At 42.6% G+C, this 24,921-nt stretch overlaps 1 protein-coding gene across 9 annotated transcripts in view; it reads right to left on the bottom strand.

Moving 5' to 3' along the window:
* The window catches only part of dmd (dystrophin), a 1,595,363-nt gene that overhangs the window by 171,513 nt on the left and 1,398,929 nt on the right, over positions 1–24,921 (bottom strand). For all 9 annotated transcript variants that reach the window (XM_078408877.1, XM_078408870.1, XM_078408878.1 and 6 more), the window contains one exon: positions 3,350–3,428. In XM_078408877.1, coding sequence (XP_078265003.1) covers positions 3,350–3,428 — 79 coding nt within the window. The remainder of the gene's footprint in view (positions 1–3,349; positions 3,429–24,921) is intronic.

Below are 24,921 nucleotides of genomic sequence, written 5' to 3' on the forward strand. Positions count from 1 at the left end.
ATGCCAAAACCTCCCTTTACATAGCAGGATAGATGTTACATCTACAATTACCAAATCATCATGCTTCAGCAAGTACTAAACTATTTACGTTCAAATAGTTCAGGATTATTATCATTCTTCTTCACTCTTAAAGTCTCGGTGTTGTGAGGTAGTGAGCCTGCCATCTCGCATGGAAGTGTGGTTACCTGTGACAACAGGCTTGCATTTGTGTAGCAATTTATATTGCATTCATATACCAGCCTCAGCTCATTCCAAAGCAAGCAGTGGAAGGAAAGATGAACATTTTTGCCGATGTGGGGGAAAACACATATAGTACATTTCAAAATTCTCCAGTGATACAAGCATCGCTACTAGTACTTTAACACACAAGATTTGACATCAGCATTATTGTCACTGGCAACCATGATAAAGTACATGCTATAAAATTGTCTTGAGAGTTATGAGCAGAAACCTCTTGAGCCAACAGGTGATGTCAATATGTTTCTAGTGACTTCCATCCAACATCTTTTCTATTTTACTCACAGGAAAATCAAGTGCAGCAAGAACATTGCAAAGAAACCTTCAACTTCAGAAGACATTTTAAAGGCCCAGGTTTTAATCTCCTGCTCTTTAGATCTTAGAGATACAGCACGGAAACAGGGCCTTCGGTCCGCCATCCTACACACTAGGAACAATTTACAATTTTTTAATCAAAGCCAACTAACCTACAAACCTGTACATCTTTGGAGTGTGGGAGGAAACCGGTGCACCCAGAGAAAACCCGCGCAGTCACAGGGAGAACGTACAAACACAGTGCAGACAGCACCTGTAGTCAGAATCGAACCTGGGTCACTGGCATTGTAAGGCAGCAACTCTACCGCTGCACCACTGTGCCACCCACCCCCTGTGCTCCTGACAATAAAATGTGCAGTGTGGGTTGACATGGTGTGGTGAGAAGGGGGGAGGGGTGGTTAAAGGATAGAGACAAAGGCTGTGGATTCAATGTTAGCTACTTACCGTAATCAATTCTTTGGGCGGCACGGTGGCATAGCGGTAGAACTACTGCCTTTCAGAGCCAGAGACCCGGGTTCGATCCTGACTACGGGTGTTGTCTGTACGGAGTTTGTATGTTCTCCCCGTGACCAGCGTGGGTTTTCTCCGAGATCTTCAATTTCCTCCCACACTCCAAAGATGTACAGATTTGTAGGTTAATTGGTGGGGTATAAATGTAAATTATAAAATTTAAAATATAAATTGTCCCTAGTGTGCGTGGAATAGTGTTAGTGTGTAAGATGGGTATTCTATTAACATGACAATGTAGTCTTTATGATTCTGCTAACTTCAAGGGATTCATCGTATCAACGTACATCCCAAATCCCGAATGCTTTTCACTGAACCTCGGTACACGTGACAAAAAACTAAATCCTGGCATGGTCTGGAATTGTTATCATGCATGGCTGGAGGATCTGTTTGCTTCGAGGTCCTTTAGGCATCACATAAGATACTCTGCATTCCATAATATAAACTTGCAAGCCATCAGGGAACTGAATTAAAGAAGCCACCAAAGTGCTGGAGCAATACAATAGGTCAGGCAGTATCTTTAGTCAGATGGTGGTGCATCTGTGGAATTCATTGCCACAGACGGCTGTGGAGGCTAAGTCAATGGATATTTTGAAGGCAGAGACTGACAGATTCTTGATTAATATGGGTGTCAGGGGTTATGGGGAGAAAGCAGGAGAATGGGGTTGAGAAGGAAAGATCAGCCATGATTGAATGGCGGAGTGGACGATGGGCCGAATGGCTTAATTCTGCTCCGATAACTTATGAACATGAGCATCTCTGGAGAATATGGATAGGTGATGATTCAGGGCAAGACCTTCTCCAGTCTGATTGGCCTTCTGAAGAAAAGTTCTGACCTGAAATGTCACCTATCCATGTTCTCCAGGGATGCTGCCAGACCTGCTAAGATACTCTAAAGCTTTGTGTCTTTTCTTTTCCAGAGAGAAATCTACTTGACCTCAGTCATCCCAATTTCTTGCAGTTGTTTGCGGGTAATCGTTCCAATCTCAAAACATATCTGCAGGAGTTCCTCAGGGCATTATCTCACGACCACCATCATCCACCCTGAACATGAATTCCTTTGGTACCAGCACACAGTGCTTGCAAGGCGCACTGGAGTTAATCACTCAGTCTATTCCAATCAAACCCCTCAAACCATAATCTCTTCCACCAAGAAGGACAAGGGCAGCTGGTACACTGGAAATACCCTCTTTAGTGCATTTATCTCCAAGTAGCACACAGTCCTCATTTGGAAATATATTGCCAGCAGTCCATCATTGATGGATCTAAATTGTGGAACTCCCTTACCCAAGAGAAATATGGCAGTACAATAACTGGAAGGAACATCAACAGTTCCAGAGGCCAACTTACTATCACCTTCTCAAGGGCAACTGGGGATGGATAATACATGCTGGTCTTACCAGTAATACTCCAATCCTAAGAAATTCATTTAAAAAACTGTTAATATTTTTTTCCTGGGTAACAACACGGACTACTATTTAAATTTACTTCATTGGCTGGAAAATGTTTCGAGGAAATTTTGAAGGTTAACTCAGTTCAACAACAATATGTAGGTATTGATGAGCCGCAAGTTCTAATTCTGTTCCTATCATTTACGAACTTACGAGGTAAGGAACTGCAAATGCTAGAATTTTGTGTAGAGGACTAAGTGCTGGAGTAACTCAGTTACTCAGACAGCATCTCTGGAGGACATGGATAGGCGATGTTTCAGGTCGGGTCCCTTCTTCAGAGTCGACGTCTATCCATCAGAGAAGATGGATTTCAGAAAATCTGATCTCCATTTGAGATGCTGCATGATGGAGATAAGAGAGGCCTCCATCTCCATCAGGGATGCTGCCTGACCCGCTGAATTACTCCAGCACTTTGTGTTCTAACCAATAGCAAAATGATAAACTCAACCATGCTTTCTTGTTGATTACAGGTGCAATCTTTCACTGTCAATTGATGGCATTGTTTTCTGAGGCACAAACTATTATAAAGGTGTCTGAACCTACAGAAAGCCTGTTATTCTGTACCAGTCATTTATTTTCTGGATGGAGAGATGAGAAGATAGCTGAGTCCACAGGTTGTTTTGCAAAAAATCGAATAAAAGTTCCAAGACAAAAGCTTTTCTTTGGGAGAAGGATAAATGGGATTGATAAATAAATCATGGTTCGTAGGTCTTTTTTTATACTTTACATCCCAGGATATTATAAATATGGCAATGATTCGATCCATTTAAAAATTAATATGTAACTTCCAGAATATTATTGGGAATATTACAATTTGATGGTGGACACCCATTACTTACTAGTCAGGAAGTGCTGGGATGTGGGTCCAAAATCTCTATGAGCCTCATGTAGCTGTTTCAGACGTTCATCTATAGACACCTGAAAAGATAGAAGAGGCGAGTTAGGAGCATGGTGGAAAAGATGAAGTTTGCCACTGTCACAATCAGTTGTAAAACCATATTTCTGCATTAACTTTCTTTTCAAAGAGTCAAAAAGCACCGGCCTGCCATGGCATGGACTCTACAAGACCTCTGAACGTGCCCTGTGGTATCTGGCACCAAAACATTAGCAGCAGATCCTTTAGCAGCACCCCACAAGCCTTGCCGTTTCAGAGATGCTCTGATCCAGTCGTCTGGCCATAACAATTTGACTCTTGTCAAAGTCGCTCAGGTCTTTACTCCTGCCCATTTCTCCTGCATCCAACACATCAACTTCAAGAACTGACTGTTCACTTGCTGCCTAATATATCCCACCCCTTGACAGGTGCCATTTTAACAAGATAATCAATGTTATTCACTTCACCTGTCAGTGGTCATAATGTTTTAGTTCATCGGTGTATGTGTGCAAGTATTTCAGTCTTCCTTTCCTCTGAACCATCATTTTTCATCAAAATCTTTTCTCTTTAAAACAAATATTGCCATGAACTAGTGTATCTAGACTTTCAGAAAGCCTTTGATAAGGTCCCACACGGGAGATTGGTGAGCAACATTAGAGCACATGGTATTGGGGGTAGGGTTGACATGGACAGAGAATTGGTTGGCAGACAGGAAGCAAAGAGTAGGAGTAAACGGGTCCTTTTCAGAATGGCAGCTAGTGGTGAGTGGAGTGCCGCAAGGCTCGGTGTTGGGGCCGCAACTGTTTACCATATATATTAATGATTTGGACAAAGTAATTAGAAGTAACACTAGCAAGTTTGCAGATGACACAAAGCTGGGTGGCAGTGTGAACTGCGAAGAGGATGTTCGGAGGTTGCAGGGTGACCTGGACAGGTTGAGTAAGTGGGCAGATGCATGGCAGATGCAGTATAATGTAGATAAATGTGCGGTTATCCACTTTGGCGGCAAAAACAAGGAGGCAGATTAATATCTCAATGGTGTCAGGTTAGGTAAGGGGGAAGTGCAGTGAGACCTGGGTTTCCTTGTACACCAGTCACTGAAAGTTGGCATGCGGGTACAGCAGGCAGTGAAGAAAACTAATGGCATGTTGGCCTTCATAACGAGAGGATTTCAGTATAGGAGTAAAGAGGTTCTTCTGCAGTTGTATAGGTAAGACCACATCTGGAGTATTGTGTAAATTTTGGTCTCCTAATTTCAGGAAGGACATCCTTGAAATTGAGGCAGTGCAGTGTTGGTTCACGAGATTAATCCCTGGGATGGCGGGACTGTCATATGAGGAAAGATTGAAAAGACTAGGCTTGTATTCACTGGAGTTTAGAAGGATGAGAGGGGATCCTATAGAGACATATAAAATTATAAAAGGACTGGACAAGCTAGATGCGGAAAAAACGTTCCCAATGTTGGGGGAGTCCAGAACCAGGGACCACAGTCTTAGAATAAAGGGGAGGCCATTTAAAACTAAGGTGAGAAGGAACTTTTTCACTCAGAAAGTTGTGAATTTGTGGAATTCTCTGCCACAGAGGGCAGTGGAGACCAAATCACTGGATGAATTTAAGAGAGAGTTAGATAGAGCTCTGGGGGCGAGTGGAATCAAGGGATATGGGGAGAAGTTAGGCACAGGTTACTGATTGTGGATGATCAGCCATGATCACAATAATCCAGAGGCGACTCTGGATTAACAGTAATATGGTTGACTTAACCACCTTCCAAAATGGCCGAGCAAGCTGTTTGCCCAGTTAGAGTTGGGCAATAACTGTTGGCCTTGCTAGTGATGCTAATGTCCCACAATAGAATTCAAGAAATGCCTCCATGTGAGATTGCCGAGTGAATGCCAAATTGGGAAGAGCTTTGCAATAAACGTTGTGTCAGCAGTGCTAAACATCAATCATTGATCTGGGCACGTCCCAAATCTAGTTAGAAAATTAAAGATGAGTGTATGGACCCAAACTATTCGAATTGCTGATTCCTTTTTGTAAATCATATTAATACTCGCAGTGCTAGTGAGCAATGGAACCTGCGGTTTGAAGCGGCAGTGTAAAAAATGAGTAGATTATTCTGATTATCCACCAGGTAAAGTACTGGTGGAGACTGAAGGGAATGGAAAGCACCCCTAACCTGACAAATCTGAATAAATCATCAAATTAAGACTGGTGAGTGATATACATTTCTTCATCTGCCAGAAGCCTCACGAACTGTATCAGTATGTGGCATATTTATATAACCAGACCATAGGGAGAGGGGTGGAGGGGGAGGAAAGTGGCAGAAGAGAGTTGAAAGCAAGCTGTGCAATATTATTAACAAATGTTCACACCTCTTTTGTTTACTGCCATTTTAGCGAAGGTGTGAACTTGTTTACTTAGCAACACCAACACTAACTATGTGTAGCATAATGCATGAAACTTCATGGCTTGCTACCACACTGAGCCCAACACCACAAAAGCCACAATCATATCATATCATATCATATGTATACAGCCGGAAACAGGCCTTTTCGGCCCACCAAGTCCGTGCCGCCCAGTGATCCCCGTACATTAACACTATCCTACACCCACTAGGGACAATTTTTACATTTACCCAGCCAATTAACCTACATACCTGTACAATCTGCTGAAAGATAACGTCGTGAGATGGGCTCGAACCCAAACATGAGAAGACCAACAGAAAGCAATTCTTGACTTGAATAGAACTTCAGCAATCACTGTCTGCGGGCGGCAGTGTTGGACGAAATGCCCAAAGCAGAAACTTTGGGAATTCAACCCCCTTTCATAAAGAAGTAAGTCTCCATGATATCTTCCAATATTACTTCCATTGTCAGTAATGTAGCAACATCGAATGGGACATTTCAGAAGTGGTGATGCCACATGTATTGAACCTTTGCAAGAGAACATGATGCCCTGATCTCGGAAGGGTCAAGATACTCTCTTTTTTGTATGCTGCCCAGGTTCTGGATGGGAATCATAGGTATTCAGGGTCAGATGTGTGGGATCTACAGGTCCACCACTGATTTTCCGTCAGCTTTAACCCAGACAAATTTATGAGGGCCACAGATGGCACTGTGTGGGGCACGTGCTCTTTCCTCTATCCCGAAAGAGTTAATTGTTTCTATCGTTATAATTATTCGTTTCTAGCAGTCTATGGTGCTTTTGAGACGTGAGAGGGGTATAATTAGTTTATGCAAATAATGGATTGTCATAAGAACCTAACATTTGGATCAGTCATGTCCTTCTGGAAAAAAAATGACCCATACTTTCTTGGTTTGGCTGTGTGTGTTTTGTGACTCTTCACGACCCCATTAATGTGGGCAATTAGAGATGGATATGGTGCAGCCTTACTTATGAGACCTGCATCCCGTGAACAAATAAATAAAGATGGTTCATGCTGGCTTTGCCAGGGCATGTGGCTCCACAGGTAATTGGAGTAGGTTCCACTTTTGCATTGTGGCTGGCACCTAATTGCAGATTGCCCTTTCACTGTGCATGGCCTTACTTTTAGGTTGAGGCTGGCTTTATGCTGTATCCAAAGGACAGCAAATTCAATCTTCATTTCAGCCCATGAATTCAGACCCAGTGACGTTCAATCGATCACGTCCATTCACAAACTTGTGTCACAGGCAAGGAATGATGCCCAATTAAATATTTTAAGCAACCTCATGTACATGAGTGGCGTCATCCAGGACAGGAGAACATTCTCAGCATTAATTTGGCTCAGGCACATGGGCGCACACTAACTGTACGCGGCACACCGCCCTGCTAAATATGTAATCGTGCCACCATTTTTGTGCCATAATTACAGGCACCACATTGTGTCTTGTGACCTCAGCGCATCAGTAATTCGATAAAGCTAAAATGCAATCTGATTGCAATAATAAAAATAAGCAGGTCGAGATATTATTATGTCTGAACAATCTTGTGCGACTGCCATTTTTGAACATTCATTGTTGCAATTTACGATGTATTTGTCATCTCCTAACTATTACAGAGCAATAACTTTCTGCAGGTTCACTGCAAATCATCCTAACACACTATATTTTATCATTGTAACAAATGCAGTGCTTCTAAAGAGTTTGCGATGTCTATGTTATACTGTATCAATGGCAAAAGTGAATCTTCGGCAATAACATCAATTCTTTTGAAACCCCAAGCAATTTTGAAATCTTTTGCAAATACTTTTTCTTCCCAGCAGCTTCAGCAACATAAAGCTTTTCCATATGAATCAATATAATTTGATCTTTCCTTTATTTCTTAACAAAGCAACATCAAACTGATCCTCGACTTTTATCCAGAGATAATTAAAACATTAAATTACAAATAGATTATTACTGACGGGAGCACTCATTTATCATGGAGTTACTTTTCATGTCCTGAAGAGGGATGAGTTCTAAAAAAAAAAATGGGGGTGACACTGGAAATTGTCATTCAAAATGAATAAAATTGAAACCAAAAATGTCCTATTTTATTGCAAAATATTGACCATGATGTTTACTGACTGGCCTTTTCTTTACGGCACATGGCAATTTTCATCTTGTTTGCTCAAAGCTCTTGAGAGATCCTGCAAGAAGCCTGATACATCGGTTTAATAATTCCTTCACTTTATGCTGACCCTACCAAACTACTTGTCTGAATCATGCTGTTGCCCACATAGGCCTTGTGGATCATTTTTCTGTGCAAGGAGTTGGCTCCAACCTCCAAGCAACTGCTAACGTTGAACTGAGTCGTCCATTATCAAGCTCTAGATTGTCCACCATGACCATTCACACAAATGCACATTGTGAGGCCACTCAGTGCTGTACATCGGGCTCAGGGCTGCAATCTGGCGAGCACACTGAGTGAGAGTCATTGTTTTAGATGAAGTTTAAGAGATACAGCGTGGAAACCGGCCCTTCGGCCCACCGAGTCTGCGCCAACCAGCGATCCCCACACATTCACACCATCCCACACACACGAGGGACAATTTACACTTATACCAAGCCAATTAATCTACATTTAGAGAATGGGAGGAAACCGAAGACCTCAGAGAAAACCCAAGCAGGTCACGGGGAGAACGTACAAACTCTGTGAAGACAGCACCCGTAATCAGGGTCGAACCTGGGTCTCCGGCTCCGTGACGCAGCAACTCTACCGCTGCGCCACCGTGCCACCCCTAAATTGTTGGGATCTGACAGCATCCACTCCATGTGGCGATAGAAAAAACCCAATCCTACAAACTCCCTGAATGATGTGATGGGCACTGTTACCTCTCCCACCTCTCTCAGTTTTGGGTACAGAAGTTCAATGACCAGAGACAACTATTCAACTTGTTCCCACAGGTGAATGCCTGGGCTGAGGAGAGCAATCACACCAACTCACAGGGACCTGTGCCAGTCTCGCGGTATGGCAGCAAGCAGTAATGAGAGGATAGAGGTTTGCACAAAGTTCCCTGCACAGTTGCACTGCCAGTACTATCTCTACATATAAAATGTTGCAGTAATCTATTGCTGTACCAATTCAAATCCTGCTCGAGTCCTTGGGAACTCAGTGTTGACCAATGTACCAGTATGTTTCCCTGCTTATTGCCCTTCCTTTGCTGGAGCAAGGAAACAGGCCCTTCCATCACTTTATAAAGTGTAGTTAGGTCTCTCCTCAGTTTCTCCTGTTTCAGGCAAAGTAAGTCAATTTTCCAGTCCTATCAACATCTTTCTCAATCAGCTTTGCAAATTGCTAGTTGACTCATACCTCTCTTAAATGTGGCGACCGGAAGTGCATGCAATGAAGCACAGTACAGTATAGTGTTCTTTCATAACCTCCCAGCTTTACGTTTTCCATGCCTCAGCTAATAAAGAATCTCACTTGCCTCTTCAACCAGCTTATTGACCTGTCCTGTGGCCTTCAAGGATTTGTGGCCTTGAAAGTTCTAGGATACAGTTTTCCCTCACATCACTCAGCACCTTGTCATTTATTGTCTGATTCAACTCCTGAATGAATGATACTTTATTATCACACGTGACATGCCACAGCAAGCTTCTTTGTTTCGCATTCACAAGTACACTCAGCTAATGGAATTACCTCATTCAGGAAATGCCCATTGCAATGTCTATTATGCCGTATACCGTATTAGGCCTGGGGCCCGGACGCTGTAGGCCCCGACACTGTAGGCCCCGACACTGCAGGCCCCGACGTTGCAGACCCCGACGTTGCAGACCCCGACGCTGTAGGCCCGGACGCTGTATGCCCGGACGCTGTAGGCCCCGACACTGTAGGCCCCGACACTGCAGGCCCCGACGCTGCAGGCCCCGAAGCTGTAGGTCCGGACAGTCTAGGTCAGTAGGCCCGGGCGCCGCCGAATGGAGGTTGCGCAGCAACCCGCCTCCCGGCCCGGGCGGCCGCCATTGGTGGAGCGGGAGCACGTGGCCACTGGCTGGGTGAGGTCATGTGGGGCGCAGGGCAGTGACGTCACCCTTTGTCCCTTATTTGGGAGTGAGGAAGATGGCAACCCTACTAATACGGGACAAGGGCGGTCCCGTACGGGACAAACTAATTTAGCCCAAAATACGGGATGTCCCGGCTAATACGGGACAGTTGGCAACCCTAGGCTGAACAGTCACCATGAAACAGGAGATAGACACAAAAAGCTGGAGTAACTCAGCGGGACAAGCAACTTCTCTGGAGAGAAGGAATTGGTGACATTTTAGGTCGAGACCCTTCTTCAGACCCGACCTTTAGTCTCGACCTGAAACATCACCCATTCCTTCTCTCCAGAGATCCTGCCTGTCCCGCTGAATTACTCCAGCTTTTTGTGTCTATCTTCAGCTTAAACCAGCATCTGCAGTTCTTGCCCACACCATGAAACAGGCATCCTCTTGGAAATTACAACATCATCTTGGAAGAAAGACATTTTACTGATGACAGCAGACAACTAAAGGGAAGCAGCATAGTACAGAGAACTAATATTTTGATTGGTGCAGCAAGTCTTTCAATTCCCGGGATGGCGGGACTGTCATGTGATGAAATTATGGATCGACTGGGGTTGTATTCACTGGAATTTAGAAGTATGAGAGAGGATCTTAAAGAAACATATAAAATTCTTAAGAGATTGGACAGGCTAGATGCAGGAAAAATGTTCCCGATGTTGGGGGAGTCCAGAACCAGGAGTCACAGTTTAAGAATAAGGGGTAGGACTGAGATGAGGATAAACATTTTCACCCAGAGCCGTGAATCTGCGGAATTCTCTACTACTGAAGGCAGTGGAGGCCAATTCACTGGATGTTTTCAAGAGAGAGTTAGATATAGCTCTTAGGGCTAACGGAATCAAGGGATATGGGGAGAAAGCAGGAACGGGGTATTGATTTCGGATGATCAGCCCTGATCATATTGAATGGCAGTGCTGGCTCGAAGGGACAAATGGTCTACTACACCTATTTTCTTTGTTTCTATGTTTCTAATAGTAAAAGAAAAAACAATTCCAGGACTAATATTGGGTGGCTTTGATTTTACATACTTTCCTCTGTATAAATAATGTTTCTTGATTGATTGATTGATTGAAAATTAAAGCATGGAAACAGGCTCTTGACACCACCGAGTCCACAATGACCATTTACACTAGTTCTATGTTATCCTACTTTCTCACACAGGAATGACAATGTACAGAGTCCAATTAACCTACAAACCTGCGGGTCTTTGAGATATGGGAGGAAGTCAGAGGAAGTCAGAGGAGGAAAACCATGCAGTCATTGAGAGAATGTGCAAACTCCACACAGATGGCACCCGGGGCCAGGATCAAACACGGGGTCTCTGGCGCCGTGAGGAAGCAGCTCTACCAGCTGCGCCACTATGCCACCCACTGACTGGCTTTGCTCTTACATATTTTCCTCCATACAAATAATGTTTAAGTCCCTTAAATTTCACCTCAGAGCCAAGGATCCTCACCAACAGCTTGAAGCCACTGAGCATATTCACCCAAAAGGTTGATTTATTAAATTAAACTCAGGTGCTAAGGATTAAATGGCAGTGCATCTATTTACAACCAGTTTCGATTACACGTTTCTCCCTTCCAGCTCCTGCTTGCAGCTCAATTTTAATGCTTCTGACGAATCTAATTATCCAGACAAAAGGCTGATTTCACAAACATGGAGGATTAACTGGGTGCAAATTTATAGGAGGATTTACTGACCTGTCTGAAACAGGCTGCATGGTTAATAAGTTACAAGCAGTGCCTTTAAATTGGTTTGTACAGTAAGGGTGAGTAGTTTAAGGTCGATGACCAATTTGGCGGGTATGGCTGGGAAAAATTGTTTGGATTGTATGTCAAGGAGCGAGATGACAACAGCATTACGGAGTCAAAAGAAGTGGCCAAATGAGACATAAAGTGTTTGAATGGTGGATGGCACCAGTGGAGACACTGTTTTATGTGTGATCTGAAAGAGTTGTCCGTTTTATACTTTAGATGAAAATGTAGCATTCATTGGACCAAACCATAAAAGAATGAGAAAATAGCATACCTCAAGAAAGTTACCATGGTAACAGTAGCCGGCACTGTCTAAGCATTCACATTGTTAACCTGCTACACACCTACGACTGGTCCATACAAAGCACACAGCATACTTTCAACTCTTTCATTACTTGGCATTCATGCCTATCAAGCAGCAACTTGCAAATTAAACCTTTGGCACACTGACATTCTGAAAGGATCTCACACAGCAAACCATTGTAACATAACTTAAATGCACGATTCACAAGCTGACTTCCTTTTCTCTCCTCATTCCCTGGGATCTGGGTACAATTTGTAACGAATTGATATCAACATCAACAGGCAAATAGGTGGGCATTTCCAAATTGGACGTACTCATTGAGAACAGAGGGTAGAAAACGGTCACAGGGAGAACGTACAAACTCCATACATACAGCACCTGTAGTCAGGATGGAACCCGGGTCTCTGGCACCGTAAGGCAGCAACTCTACTGCTGCACCACCGTGCCGCCCCGAAACAGGCAGTTAGAAAGCATTCTTGCCCCCCTCCTGGGCACGCATATCTTTTACTGCTCTGTGCGCTGATCTGTGCCGTGAGGTGGGTTAACTAACTTAAACCCCTGGCTGTGTTGTCAGTTCAGAGAATGAATGCAACCAGGAAACGTTAACAGCGATCAGGATGCTCTTACATCTCATGTCCGCACATGTGCATCTTCAATGAGGGGAACTGAGAAAAAGACCAAATTCAGGAATTTGTCCAGATTTGGTTCTTATTTGGCACACTGAGATCATCGTCTGTGGCTTCTCAGTCAGCTGAACCGATGTCAGTTCACACAACACAGGCAAAAGATTAAAGCTTTCCTTGTCCATCTGCCTCAATACCCCACCCAATGTACATCTATTCAGCTGAGCTCAGGCTTCAACTAGATAGAGCTCCAGGGGCAAGTGGAATCAAGGGATTATGGGGAGAATGCAGGCACAGGTTACTGATTGTGGATGATCAACCATGATCACAATGAATGGCGGTGCTGGCTTGAGGGGCCGAATGGCTTCCTGCTGCACCTATTTTCAATGTTTCAATGTAACTGGAGTACTGTGTGCAGTTTTGGTCTCCAAATTTGAGGGCTCTTGCTATTGAGGGCGTGCAGCGTAGGTTCACTAGGTTAATTCCCGGAATGGCGGGACTGTCGTATGTTGAAAGGCTGGAGCAATTAGGCTTGTATACACTGGAATTTAGAAGGATGAGGGGGGATCTTATTGAAACATACAAGATAATTAGGGGATTGGACACATTAGAGGCAGGAAACATGTTCCCAATGTTGGGGGAGTCCAGAACAAGGGGCCACAGTTTAAGAATAAGGGGTAGGCCATTGAGAACGGAGATGAGGAAGAACCTTTTCAGTCAGAGAGTGGTGAAGGTGTGGAATTCTCTGCCTCAGAAGGCAGTGGAGGCCAGTTCGTTGGATGCTTCCAAGAGAGAGCTGGATAGAGCTCTTAAGGATAGCGGAGTGAGGGGGTATGGGGAGAAGGCAGGAACGGGGTACTGATTGAGAGTGATCAGCCATGATCGCATTGAATGGCGGTGCTGGCTCGAAGGGCTGAATGGCCTACTCCTGCACCTATTGTCTATTGTCTATTGTCTATTGTCTATTGTCTATTGTCTAACTGACAATTCTTCAATTAAATGTTCGGGTATTAATGTTTACTTTATCTCATCAATGACATACAATTAAATAATTGAGAAAAAACGTATTCATCTGCAGATGCTGGTTTAAACCGAAGATAGATACAAAAAGCTGGAGTAGACCCGAAAAGTCACCCATTCCTTCTCTCCGGAGATGCTGCCTGTCCCAGTTACTCCAGCTTTTTGGTCTATGAACACATATTCATCTCTTCATTTGAAGGCACTGAGTTCTGGTGCTTCTTGAGGTGATGCTGAAGAACTGAGTATTGACACCAGTTGGAAGAGAAGAGTTGGGTAAGGGGGGGATGGGTGGTGGGAAGTAAATGGACAAAATAATATTGGAAAGCTTGACCCTTCCCAACCAAATGTATATTGATTAGTCCAGTTTAGTTTAGAAATACAATGTGAAAACATTGACCAGCAATCACCATCCTGCACACTAGTGACAATTTACACAAGCCAATTAACCTACAAACCTGCATGTCTTTTAAATGTGAGAGGAAACCGGAACACCTGAGGAAAACCTTCGCTGTCAATGGGAGAACGTGCAAACTCTGTACAGACAGCACCTGTGGTCAGGACCGAACGTAGGTCTCTGGTGCTGTAAGGCAGCAACTCTACCTCTGCGCCGCTGTGCCGCCCATCACTGTTCATTGATGGTGGTGTGTACGTAGCAATTTCTCATTGTAATACCTGCCACATCACTTTCATGTTTTCAGGTTATATTCATTTGCACTTCTGTCACTAGCCAGCCCTGCATTGAGAATTTTACTTTTAAGGTACACATTTTTGTTCATTTTCTCATTATCTTAATTATCTTAAATCCGTCTATTCTTCCCATTTGCATCAATTTTTCTCATCTGAACCTGCATCTTTTTATTTTGTAGTTCCATCTTCTCGAGGGTGAAGGAAATTGGTGTCATTTTCAAGGAAACCTTCCAGAGAGCATGGCTTTATGGTGAGAGGGGCTACGTTTAAAGGAGATGTGTGGGGCAAGCTTCTTTTTTATACAGAAGGTGGCGAGTGCCTGAAAGGTGGTGGAGGCAGATACAATACCATTATTTGAGAGGCGTTTGTACAAGCATGTGGATATACAGGGAATGGAGGGATCGGGATTATGGTATCCAGGCAGATAAGAGATGGTATTGGTATAATGTTCAGCACAGACATTGTGGGCCAAAGGACATCTTCCCATGTTGTACTGTTCCTTGTTCTAAGAGCACCAAATGCTGAGAACTGTGGGCAGCTGTTTAACTATTTTGGCACATTTAGTGCTATGTTTTTAATCCAATTTTCCTGTAATTTTCCTGAAACTGAGGGGGTAATTTTGACTTGGGATAATAGTGGAAATGAAGGAAATCAGTTTAGCCTTTCATCATTCATGTCCAATTAGTTACACGTAAATGAAAATTGAGGGAAAGGTTTAATGGGTGACTGAATTCATCTAAACTATTGTACACTGGTGCTCAGTAACAGAGTTACACCATACATATTCAACTGGCTTCAAATGGTAAACAATCTTAAAGATTAAAACCACAATTCACAATTATATTTCATTTATTTCTCTTGATAGTCCAGTCCATATTGGTACCAAGAGATTCAAGATTCAAGATAGCTTTATTTGTCATCCAATATTGGACAAAATTCAGTCACCCACAGTCCAACAATAAAAGCATTAAATAGGCATTAAAATTACACAACCCCAAAAACACACAAAAAAAGAAACATCCATCAAAGATTGGATGGAGTTGGAAATGCACTGAGCAAAATAGCATTATACAGACTTTAAGTAAAATTTATTTTGTATTGGGCATTCAGAGGAACTTGGTTATGTTAAAGGAATCTAAAGGAACCCAGAACATTTCTGTAATTACATTTCAGCAGAAAATCTGTATTGCAACTGCATTAGTTCTGGCCTTAATGTGTTCACAAATTCATTGTTCTCTGGAAGAAATGTCTGATTAAATAACAAACTCAGTCCTGCACATCTAATTCGTTGTGGCTTCCAAAACAAAATGATGACTATTACACAAATTCATAACTTTGGTCAAAGCTGGCCTTAGTGAAAGAATTATTCACAAGCCTGTAAGGCATCGAATAAAAACAAAAAATATTGGAAATACTCACAAGTCAGCCATCATCTATGGAGAATTTGAAAATAAATATATGATGTTAATGAAATGGAATTAGTTATGTATATGCAGATGCTGGCTTACACTGAAGAGAGACACAAAATGCTTCAGTAACTCAGCAGGTCAGGCAGCATCTCTGGAGAAAAGGAATAGGTGATGTTTCGGAACGAGACCCTTCTTCAGACAGAGTCAGGAGAGAGAAACTATTAATATGAAAAGGTACAGAGGAGGAGAATTTATTCAAAGAAGGCATACCTTGAGGAGATTTCACAATGGAGCACACAAAAAGTGTAGGAAGGAACTGCAGATGCTGGTTTACACTGAAGATAGATACAAAATGATGGAGTAACTCAGCAGGCCCAGCAGGTTCTCTGGAGAAAAGGAATAGGTGACGTTTTGGGTCGAGAACCTTCTTCAGACTGAGAGGTAGGGGAGAGCGAAACTAGAGGATATGAAAAGATAACTGGACCACCTTTATGAGGAATAGGGTAATAAAATCCCATGTATATGGCTTTCTTTATGGCCTGTCACATTCTTCTCTGGAACCGTGATGCCACACTGCTGCAAACTATATTCTTCGCTCTGGTATTTTTCTCTGTGTTCTACCTGTTGTACTTGTGCATGGGTTGATTGTACTCATGTATAGTACTATCTAATTTAATTGGATAGCACCCAAACAAAAGCTTTTCAATCTATCTTAGTTGACGTGACAATAATAAACCAATACAATATTTATTTTAATATTTTGTTCTCAATCTGCTATTCTACATTAGCCATTCGCACTACAAAGCTGAAGCCAATAATAATCTAATGCCTATACTAATATTTTCCATTGAAAGGACAGAGAGGAGCCAAGCTGGTTTACTTGGCAGAATTTAATGTTGGGGAACGTTAATGCTTATTGGTCCCTACTGGTGTACAGCATGCTTTAAGTCTTTGTACTACAATCAAGAACTTAGAGATTCAACAAAGACCTAGGTCAGGATATGACAACAGAGGAGGAAGCCATTCACCACTTTATTTATGTTGTATCCTGAAACAGCTTTGTGTGAGCAATTCTTAATCAGATCTCCTTAACAAAGCTGCTATACAATCTATTTCCTTCCTTCATGATCTTTTAAAGCAGGACATGTGTTAAGAACACTAAATAGAGATTAAAATCTTCAGCTCTCCCTCTTCATTGTACATCTATCTCATAGTAAAAAACTCTACAACCAATTGAAATAGTTCTTTGCTATTTAATTAATCAAAAACATCCCCGCCATAAACAATTCCCCAATCACATCTCCTTTTAATCCTTTCTACTTCAACAAACAATGCTCCACATAATTAATTCTATTCATTATCCACTATCCCAGGTTAATTCAATGCAGTCTGCATTTTGGGCCTTAAAGTGAGAAATGGAAAAAAAAGTTCCATGCCAAATAGCTGCACCAAATGATACCATGCCAAATAGCTGCACCAAATGATGCCATGCCAAATAGCTGCACCAAATGATGCCATGCCAAATAGCTGCACCAAATGATGCCATGCCAAATAGCTGCACCAAATGATACCATGCCAAATAGCTGCACCAAATGATGCCATGCCAAATAGCTGCACCAAATGATGCCATGCCAAATAGCTGCACCAAATGATGCCATGCCAAATAGCTGCACCAAATGATGCCATGCCAAATAGCTGCACCAAATGATGCCATGCCAAATAGCTGCACCAAATGATGCCATGCCAAATAGCTGCACCAAATGATGCCATGCCAAATAGCTGCACCAAATGATACCATGCCAAATAGCTGCACCAAATGATGCCATGCCAAATAGCTGCACCAAATGATGCCATGCCAAATAGCTGCACCAAATGATGCCATGCCAAATAGCTGCACCAAATGATGCCATGCCAAATAGCTGCACCAAATGATGCCATGCCAAATAGCTGCACCAAATGATGCCATGCCAAATAGCTGCACCAAATGATGCCATGCCAAATATCGTTATCATCCCTTTATATGTTTTTATGTCAAACCCACTCTTGCCAGTGCAAGTGATTAATTGAACAGTGCTTTGCATTCATTGGCAAGACCAGATAGGTTGGTTGCCTTTCAGCACAGACTAACTATTTCACATCTCTTAACAAGCTGAATCATCCTACACAACCAGAGAGCCGTGCTGAACTACAATCTACCTCCTTGGTGACCCTCGGACTATCCTTGATCGGACTTTACTGGCTTTACCTGGCACTAAACGCTATTCCCTTATCACGTATCTGTACACTGTAAATGGCTTGATTGTAATCATGTATCATCTTTCTGCTGACTGGTCTGCATGCAACAAAAGCTTTTCACTGTACCTCGGTCCACGTGACAATAAACTAAACTGCAACTGTAAAATGGGATATATATCCAATATTGTGAAAGGACCATGATGGAGCCAGAGGGAGGAGATACAGGACAGAAGCATGTCTTACATCTAACAAGTCTTTTCAACCATCAAGCACCCATTCCATTTCTGCTCATACAAACCTAACCCAGTTTATTCTGCCTGTGTTCCCATCCCCACATTAATTCTGTCATTTATCTATACACGAGGAGCAAATTAGAGCCATCCATTAATCTAACCATGAATAAATATTTGATAGGATAGTCTGGAATCTAAAGTCAATTTATGTAGATGCATAGCTACATAATCAAAGTTTCAATGATACTGGTGGCACAGTGGGGACTTGGAATTAAAATCTTTTAGAAGAGGAAAACAAAAAGCAATTTTGAGATTGATTGAAATTGGAGTTTGTGTATTAGCTGGATGTTAAGCAAATCAGTCAAGCTGTAGGCTGTTGGATTCGATCCGGGCCCGACCCCTGGAGCTGCAAATGACCTGATGAAGCAGGGTGAATGTTTGCATCATTCACATCTGATGTTGGAAAAGCAGCTGGCCCAAGCAGCAATAATCCTTGTGACATTCCATGATAATAGAAATTAAGATTAGTTTTCCATGCTTCTCACAGGAGGGGCCACAGGAAATAAACCCACACAAGTAATTGCAGGAAATGTCGTGGATATATTGGGTCAGGCATGAGAGAAATTTCTTTACATATATCTATCTGAGTACATTTTGTTGGAAGGAATAGCAGATGCTGGTTTATACCGAAGGTAAACACAAATTAACTCAGCAGGTCAGGCAGCATCTCTGGAGAAAAGGAACAGGTGCTGTTTCAGGTCAGAATGAAGGTTTCCGATCCGATACGTCACCTGTTCCTTTTCACCAGAGATGCTGCCTGGCCTGCTGAGTTACTCCAGCACTTTATGTCTATCTGAGTGCACGTAGGTAGCACTTGAATGTAATATTAGAGACTGCAGAGGCCAAATTATTTCTTCTTGCCTTTAAATGCAAGTTTCTCCACTGCATCCTTAAAAAGACAGGAAGAATAACTCTCCAAATTTCTTCAATTCTGACCTGCTGTGCATTACTGATATTAGACCACTGTGTCTTCAAGCTGCAACGATTGTAAGCTTTAGAGATCTGTTTGTGGCAGCTCTGCAGTCCAGTAAAATGCTTCTTGAAATTTCTCTCTCAGATTGCGGCTTTAGTCCCAATGTCTCCTTGGGTGCATGAATGTCAGATTTTACGATTATATTCTCATGAAGTTATATAGTGACGATACAACCTGGAAATGTACTCTTCAGACCTATGTCCATAGTCATCAACCACCCAGCCACACGAACCGCACATTAATCCCATTGTTCTAAATCTCTCCACATTCCTTTTTCTCTCTCAACCCCATTCCCCTGCCCTCTCCCGGTAACCTTTGACACCCTTACTAATCAAGAACCTATCAATCTCCGCTTTAAAAGCACCCATTAACTTGGCCTCCACTGCCGTCTGTGACAATGAATTCCACAGGTTCACCACCAGGCTACAATCCAACATAAATTTCATGGATTGGAAGAACTGTTGGATACCAAGAGGAAAAGATGTTTGTTAATGTGTTCAACGGTCATAGTTCCATCTTGAAATGACATCGTACCAGAGAACTAGGTGGTTCAAGGCAAGTTAAATTACTTAATATGCTGATAGGAATTTTGCCAAGCAAACAATGAGCTGGAGACATTTCCAAAAGCTATTAACTGCAAGCTCTTGATAGATATGCAACCATATGACTTTTAACTCATAAAAAAATAGAAGCCATTGCACAATCCTACCCTTGAGAAACACTGGTGGATAAAATGTATTGTTTCATTAACAGATACAAATCCCCTGTTAATCCACTGCTGTATTAGAACTTGGTCGTAATGCAAACTCCACAAAACCACCACACAGCATCAATAAACTGTAATAATTGCCTTTTCACTGTCTAAATTCTCCAGATTTGATGGTACATGCCATAATGCCCGGGGTTTACCAAGCATAGTTATGAGATTGCTCCAATTAGCCTCAGCAGAGCTGGGATAGATAAGGAAATGAGCAGAGAAGTTCCAGCTCATGCCAAAACCTGATTATCTAATATATCTGGCACTCCAGCACAGCAGTTTTAGTGTTTGTGTTATCCTTCCGATGAAGCGTCCATTCAAGGCTCTGTCTACCTTCAACAGTGAACGTTCAAGTTCCCACACAACACTGTTCAAGGACCAGACACAGGGCCTTGGATCTGATCAACATTCATTTGTGCAGGTCTCAAACAGAGATAAACAGATAGTGTTGTCCTTCTTTGCGGGATCTTGATGTACAAACAGTGCTGCAACATTTGTCTGCAGAGCAGGTCAAAGCTATTTAATTTACGCAGAGGGGGTTGAAATATTTCGGGAACAATGATGTGATAATTTAAACGCAAATGCATTTTTCTAATCTGATTTGTAAACAGCAATCGTATCTGAGTGGTGAGTGAGAACATTTCTATCCTTTTGTGTAAGAAAGAACTGTAGATGCTGGTTTAAACCGAAGAGAGACACAAAAAGCTGGAGTAACTCAACGGGTCAGACAGCATCTCTGTCTGGAGAAAAGGAATAGGTGATGTTTCGGGTCGAGACCCTTCCATGTTAGTCTGGCGAGCTGACCTCTACCGAGCTGAGGACTGGCGCCAACTCTTGGACACCTTCTCCTACTTACCCTTGGACCATGACCCCACAGATGAGCACCACGCCATTATCTCACAGTGAGAAGGATCTTGACCTGAAACGTCCTTTTCTCCAAAGATGCTGTCTGACCTGCTGAGTTACTCCAGCTTTTTGTGTCTATCCTCTATTTCCATTCCTTTCCTTCACCCTCCTTTAATAAAGAAGTCTGTGGCTTTAACTGTGACTGTTCACTGTCCATATTCTAACAAGAATTCAGGACAAAAGTGATGAGAAGAAAGTGATTTAAATTTGAATGGAAAAATAAATCACTTCTTCTAACTTCGGTTTTAATTCCAGATATTAATCTCAGAGATCAGTGCGTCACATCTTCCTTTTGTTTTCATATTTTGTTTTAGGACATTCCTAAGACAGGTATTCAAAAAACTTTCATGTCAAAAAATACTAATTCAGAGTAAGACTGTGGTGGTGTTTTGTCTGCTTTGATGGGTTTCAACAGGACATTAAATGAATACCAAAGCTCAGACCTTGTTCTCCTGGTGCAGAAACTATGTGTGAATAAAACTGATGCTCTGGACTGCCAGCTAAAGCTAAGGAAATGCAGCAGCAATCCTACAACAGCAACACTAGAAGTGTGCAGAACCTGGAAATAGTTTATGTCTATGTCTAACCAGATCTTCAATGCTGGCTTTTTCGTAACTCAGAGAAAAATGGCATATTTAGTTTAGTTTAGAGATACAGAACTGAAACAGGCCCTTCGGCCCACACCGATCAGCGATCCCTGTGCATGAGCACTGTCCTACACACACTAGGGACAGTTTACAATTATTCCAAGCCAATTAACCTACAAACCTGTACGTGTGGGAGAAAAGCAGAGAAAACCCAGCAGGTCGCGGGGAGAGCGTACAAACCCCGTACAGACAGCACCCCTAGTCAGGATGGAACCCGGGTTACTGGCGCTGTGAGGGAACAGCTACCGCTGCGCCACCGTGCTGCATTTGTTACATCATCTCTCTATTTGCTCATGTAGGAGGAATGTAAAAGAAGATTTAAAAAGCTTTCAGTGAGGCAGAAGATAGAGATAAAAAGATGGAGTAACTCAGCGGGTCAGGCAGCATCTCTGGAGGAAAGGAATAGGTGACGTTTCGGGTCGAGACCCTTCCATGTTAGTCTGGCAAGCTGACCTCTACCTGGCTGAGGTCAGGCGCCAACTCTTAGACACCTCCTTCAAATTACCCCTGGACCATAACCCCATAGATGAGCACCAGGTGCAAAGGGTCTCCACCCAAAAAGTCACCTATTCCTTTCTACCGTACCACTTTCTGTGGCTATCTTTGGTGTAAACCAGCATCTGTAGTTCCTTCCTGCACTTTCAGATAGACATAGGGATATGTAGGGAATGGAGGGTTATGGATCACATGCAGTTGGAGGAGATTAGTTTAACTTGGCCTCAAGCTTGGCACAAACATTCTGAGCTGAATGGCCTCTACATTACTCTTCTGCGTCCTTAATGCTAGTCTCCTGAAACAATTGGAAAAAATTGCAATGCTACTGTTATTCAAACAAATGTTAAGAGAGGGAAATTGTTGAATTATACACCACTTCACTCAACATCTGTGGTTAAATTACTAGTGTATAATTAAAAATAGAGTGAAAGAACAGTGAAAATGTTCAATTTATGACCAAGAGCTGAACAGGGTAGGTAATGCCTCATGAAACTAAATGTTTTTTAAAAAGTAATGAAAAAGGAATATTCGTGGGTTTCCAGAAGACATCTGACTCATTGATAGGAACATATGCTGAGGCTCGTGAATTGAAAGCCAGTTATTGACCTAGTGAAGATATTGTCGAGGCATCAGGGTACAAAGAATAGTGATCACAGGTAGGAAGGAATTGCAGATGCTGGTTTAAACTAAAGATAGACACAAATGCGGGAGCAACTCAGTGGGTCAGACAGCTTCTCTGGAGAAAAGGAATAGGTGATGTTTCGGGTTGAGACCATTCTTCAGTTCAGTTATTTCTCCAGAGATGCTGTTTGACTTGCTGAGTTACTCCAGCTGTTTGTGTCTCTCTTGGGATTATAGGTAATTTCTCAAATAGACAGGATCGGATGCCTGATCTTCCACACAGAACTGTGTTGGGACCTCACAGCTTATTAACCTTGTTATTATGGACCTGGGTGCTGGACGGCAAGCTGTGCTTCCAAGTTTGTTGATAATACAAACACTGGCGGTGCAGATATAAGCATTTAATTAATGGACTAAGCTGTCTAAGCAGATGGCAAATGTTGGCAAAGGTAAATTGCTGTAGTTAAGTATGACATCACCTGCTTTGAAGTTTAAAATAATAGATCAAAGTGCTCGCTTAATGGTGAAAAGCAAGTACTGGAGGTGCAGAACATGAAGGCTCTTGCTCACTGATCGACAAAACATCAGCATTAATATTGGTTTAGCGCACAAGACAAACTGATGGTGGAACTCAAGTGGGCCAGGCAGCATCGGTGGAGGGGAATGGCAGAGGATGCCACAAGCTGGGATCACAACTTCAGCAACTGCCTTGTCTCTCCTTTCGTATTTATTTATTTATTATTGGTATTCATGGACAGGTGGAGGAAAAAAGCTACAAGGCAAACAAAATGCTTATCTATATGTCAGGAGAACTGAAGACAAGGGGGTAAAAGATATGAACAAACAAAGTGTGGAGGAACTCAGCGGGTCAGGAAGCATCAGGGAAGAGAATAGACAGATGACGTTTAAGCTCGGGATGCTCCTTCAAACTCCTCCTTTCGGGTAAAAGTTATTCTGCAACTACATGTTGCTTGTTTTAGACCACACAAGAAGTACAGAGAATGTAGAAATATGGAACTGCAGATGCTGGCTAACACAAAAAGACACAAAGTGCTGGAGTAGCTCAGCAGGTCAGGAAGTATCTCTGGACAACATGGATAGGTGATGTTTCGGGTCGGGTCCCGACTTGAAACATCATCTATCCATGTTGACCAAAGATGCTGCCTGATCCGCTGAACTTCTCAAGTACTGAGAGCAGTTCAGGCACCAGGTCTCGGGAAGGAGATACTGAGGAGAATGTAAACTTCCATTTTAGCTCACACCTGAAACCAAGAGCTACATTGCAAGGAGAGATCATAAAAATCACAATTACATCCTTTAGGACACAAAACATGATTCGAATGACGTTTTCAAGATATTGCATCGTACTCATAGGGTCAAGAGAAAGAATCTATTTCCGCTTGTTTAGGAATGTAGCATTTGAGGATATGGAGACACAAGAAACAGCAGATGCTGGAATCTTGTGTAGAACACAAAGTTCTGGAGTAACTCAGCGGATCAGACAGCATCTATGGAGGACATGGATAGGCGACGTCTCAGGTCAGGACCCTTTTTCAGACTCACCAATTGGATTGGATTCAGATTGGGGGATTAGGGGTATACGCCAAACATTAATACCAGGCATTTCATGAAACTCATCTCCATGCATTGAGAGGTAGAATTTTGTGACTCTCTTTAATAAATGACAATTCAGATCATATTTCAAATACCATATTTTCTTATGACACTGAAACAGTCCATTCAGTCCATCAAGTCTGTGCTGGCTCTCGGAGTCACTCCATCAGTCCCTTCCATTCCATGCAAACTATTTTCTCTCACATTGCCCATGATTTCTCTTCCTACCCTCAAATTTCTTGTCACCCACCCACAAAGGCAATTTATAGTCACAAAAAAGAACAGTTTTTCGATGTAAAAGTTTGAATGCCAAGACATCCAGTGAAGTATTACAGCTTGGCATCTTTATCGGTGCATGCAGGAATTGGAGCAGAATGAGTGAAACCGCTGGACCAACTCCATAACAAAGTACAAGTACAACCTCTGGACCAACTCTATAACAAAGCACAAGCACAACCTCTGGACCAACTCCGTAACACAGTACAAGCACAACCTCTGGACCAACTCCATGACACAGTACAAGCACAACCTCTGGACCAACTCTATAACAAAGCACAAGCACAACCTCTGGACCAACTCCATGACACAGTACAAGCACAACCTCTGGACCAACTCTATAACAAAGCACAAGTACAGCCTCTGGACCAACTCCGTAACACAGTACAAGCACAACCTCTGGACCAACAACCTCTG

The sequence above is a fragment of the Rhinoraja longicauda genome, chromosome 12 (genome assembly GCF_053455715.1).
Source record: "Rhinoraja longicauda isolate Sanriku21f chromosome 12, sRhiLon1.1, whole genome shotgun sequence".
Lineage (NCBI taxonomy): Eukaryota > Metazoa > Chordata > Chondrichthyes > Rajiformes > Arhynchobatidae > Rhinoraja > Rhinoraja longicauda.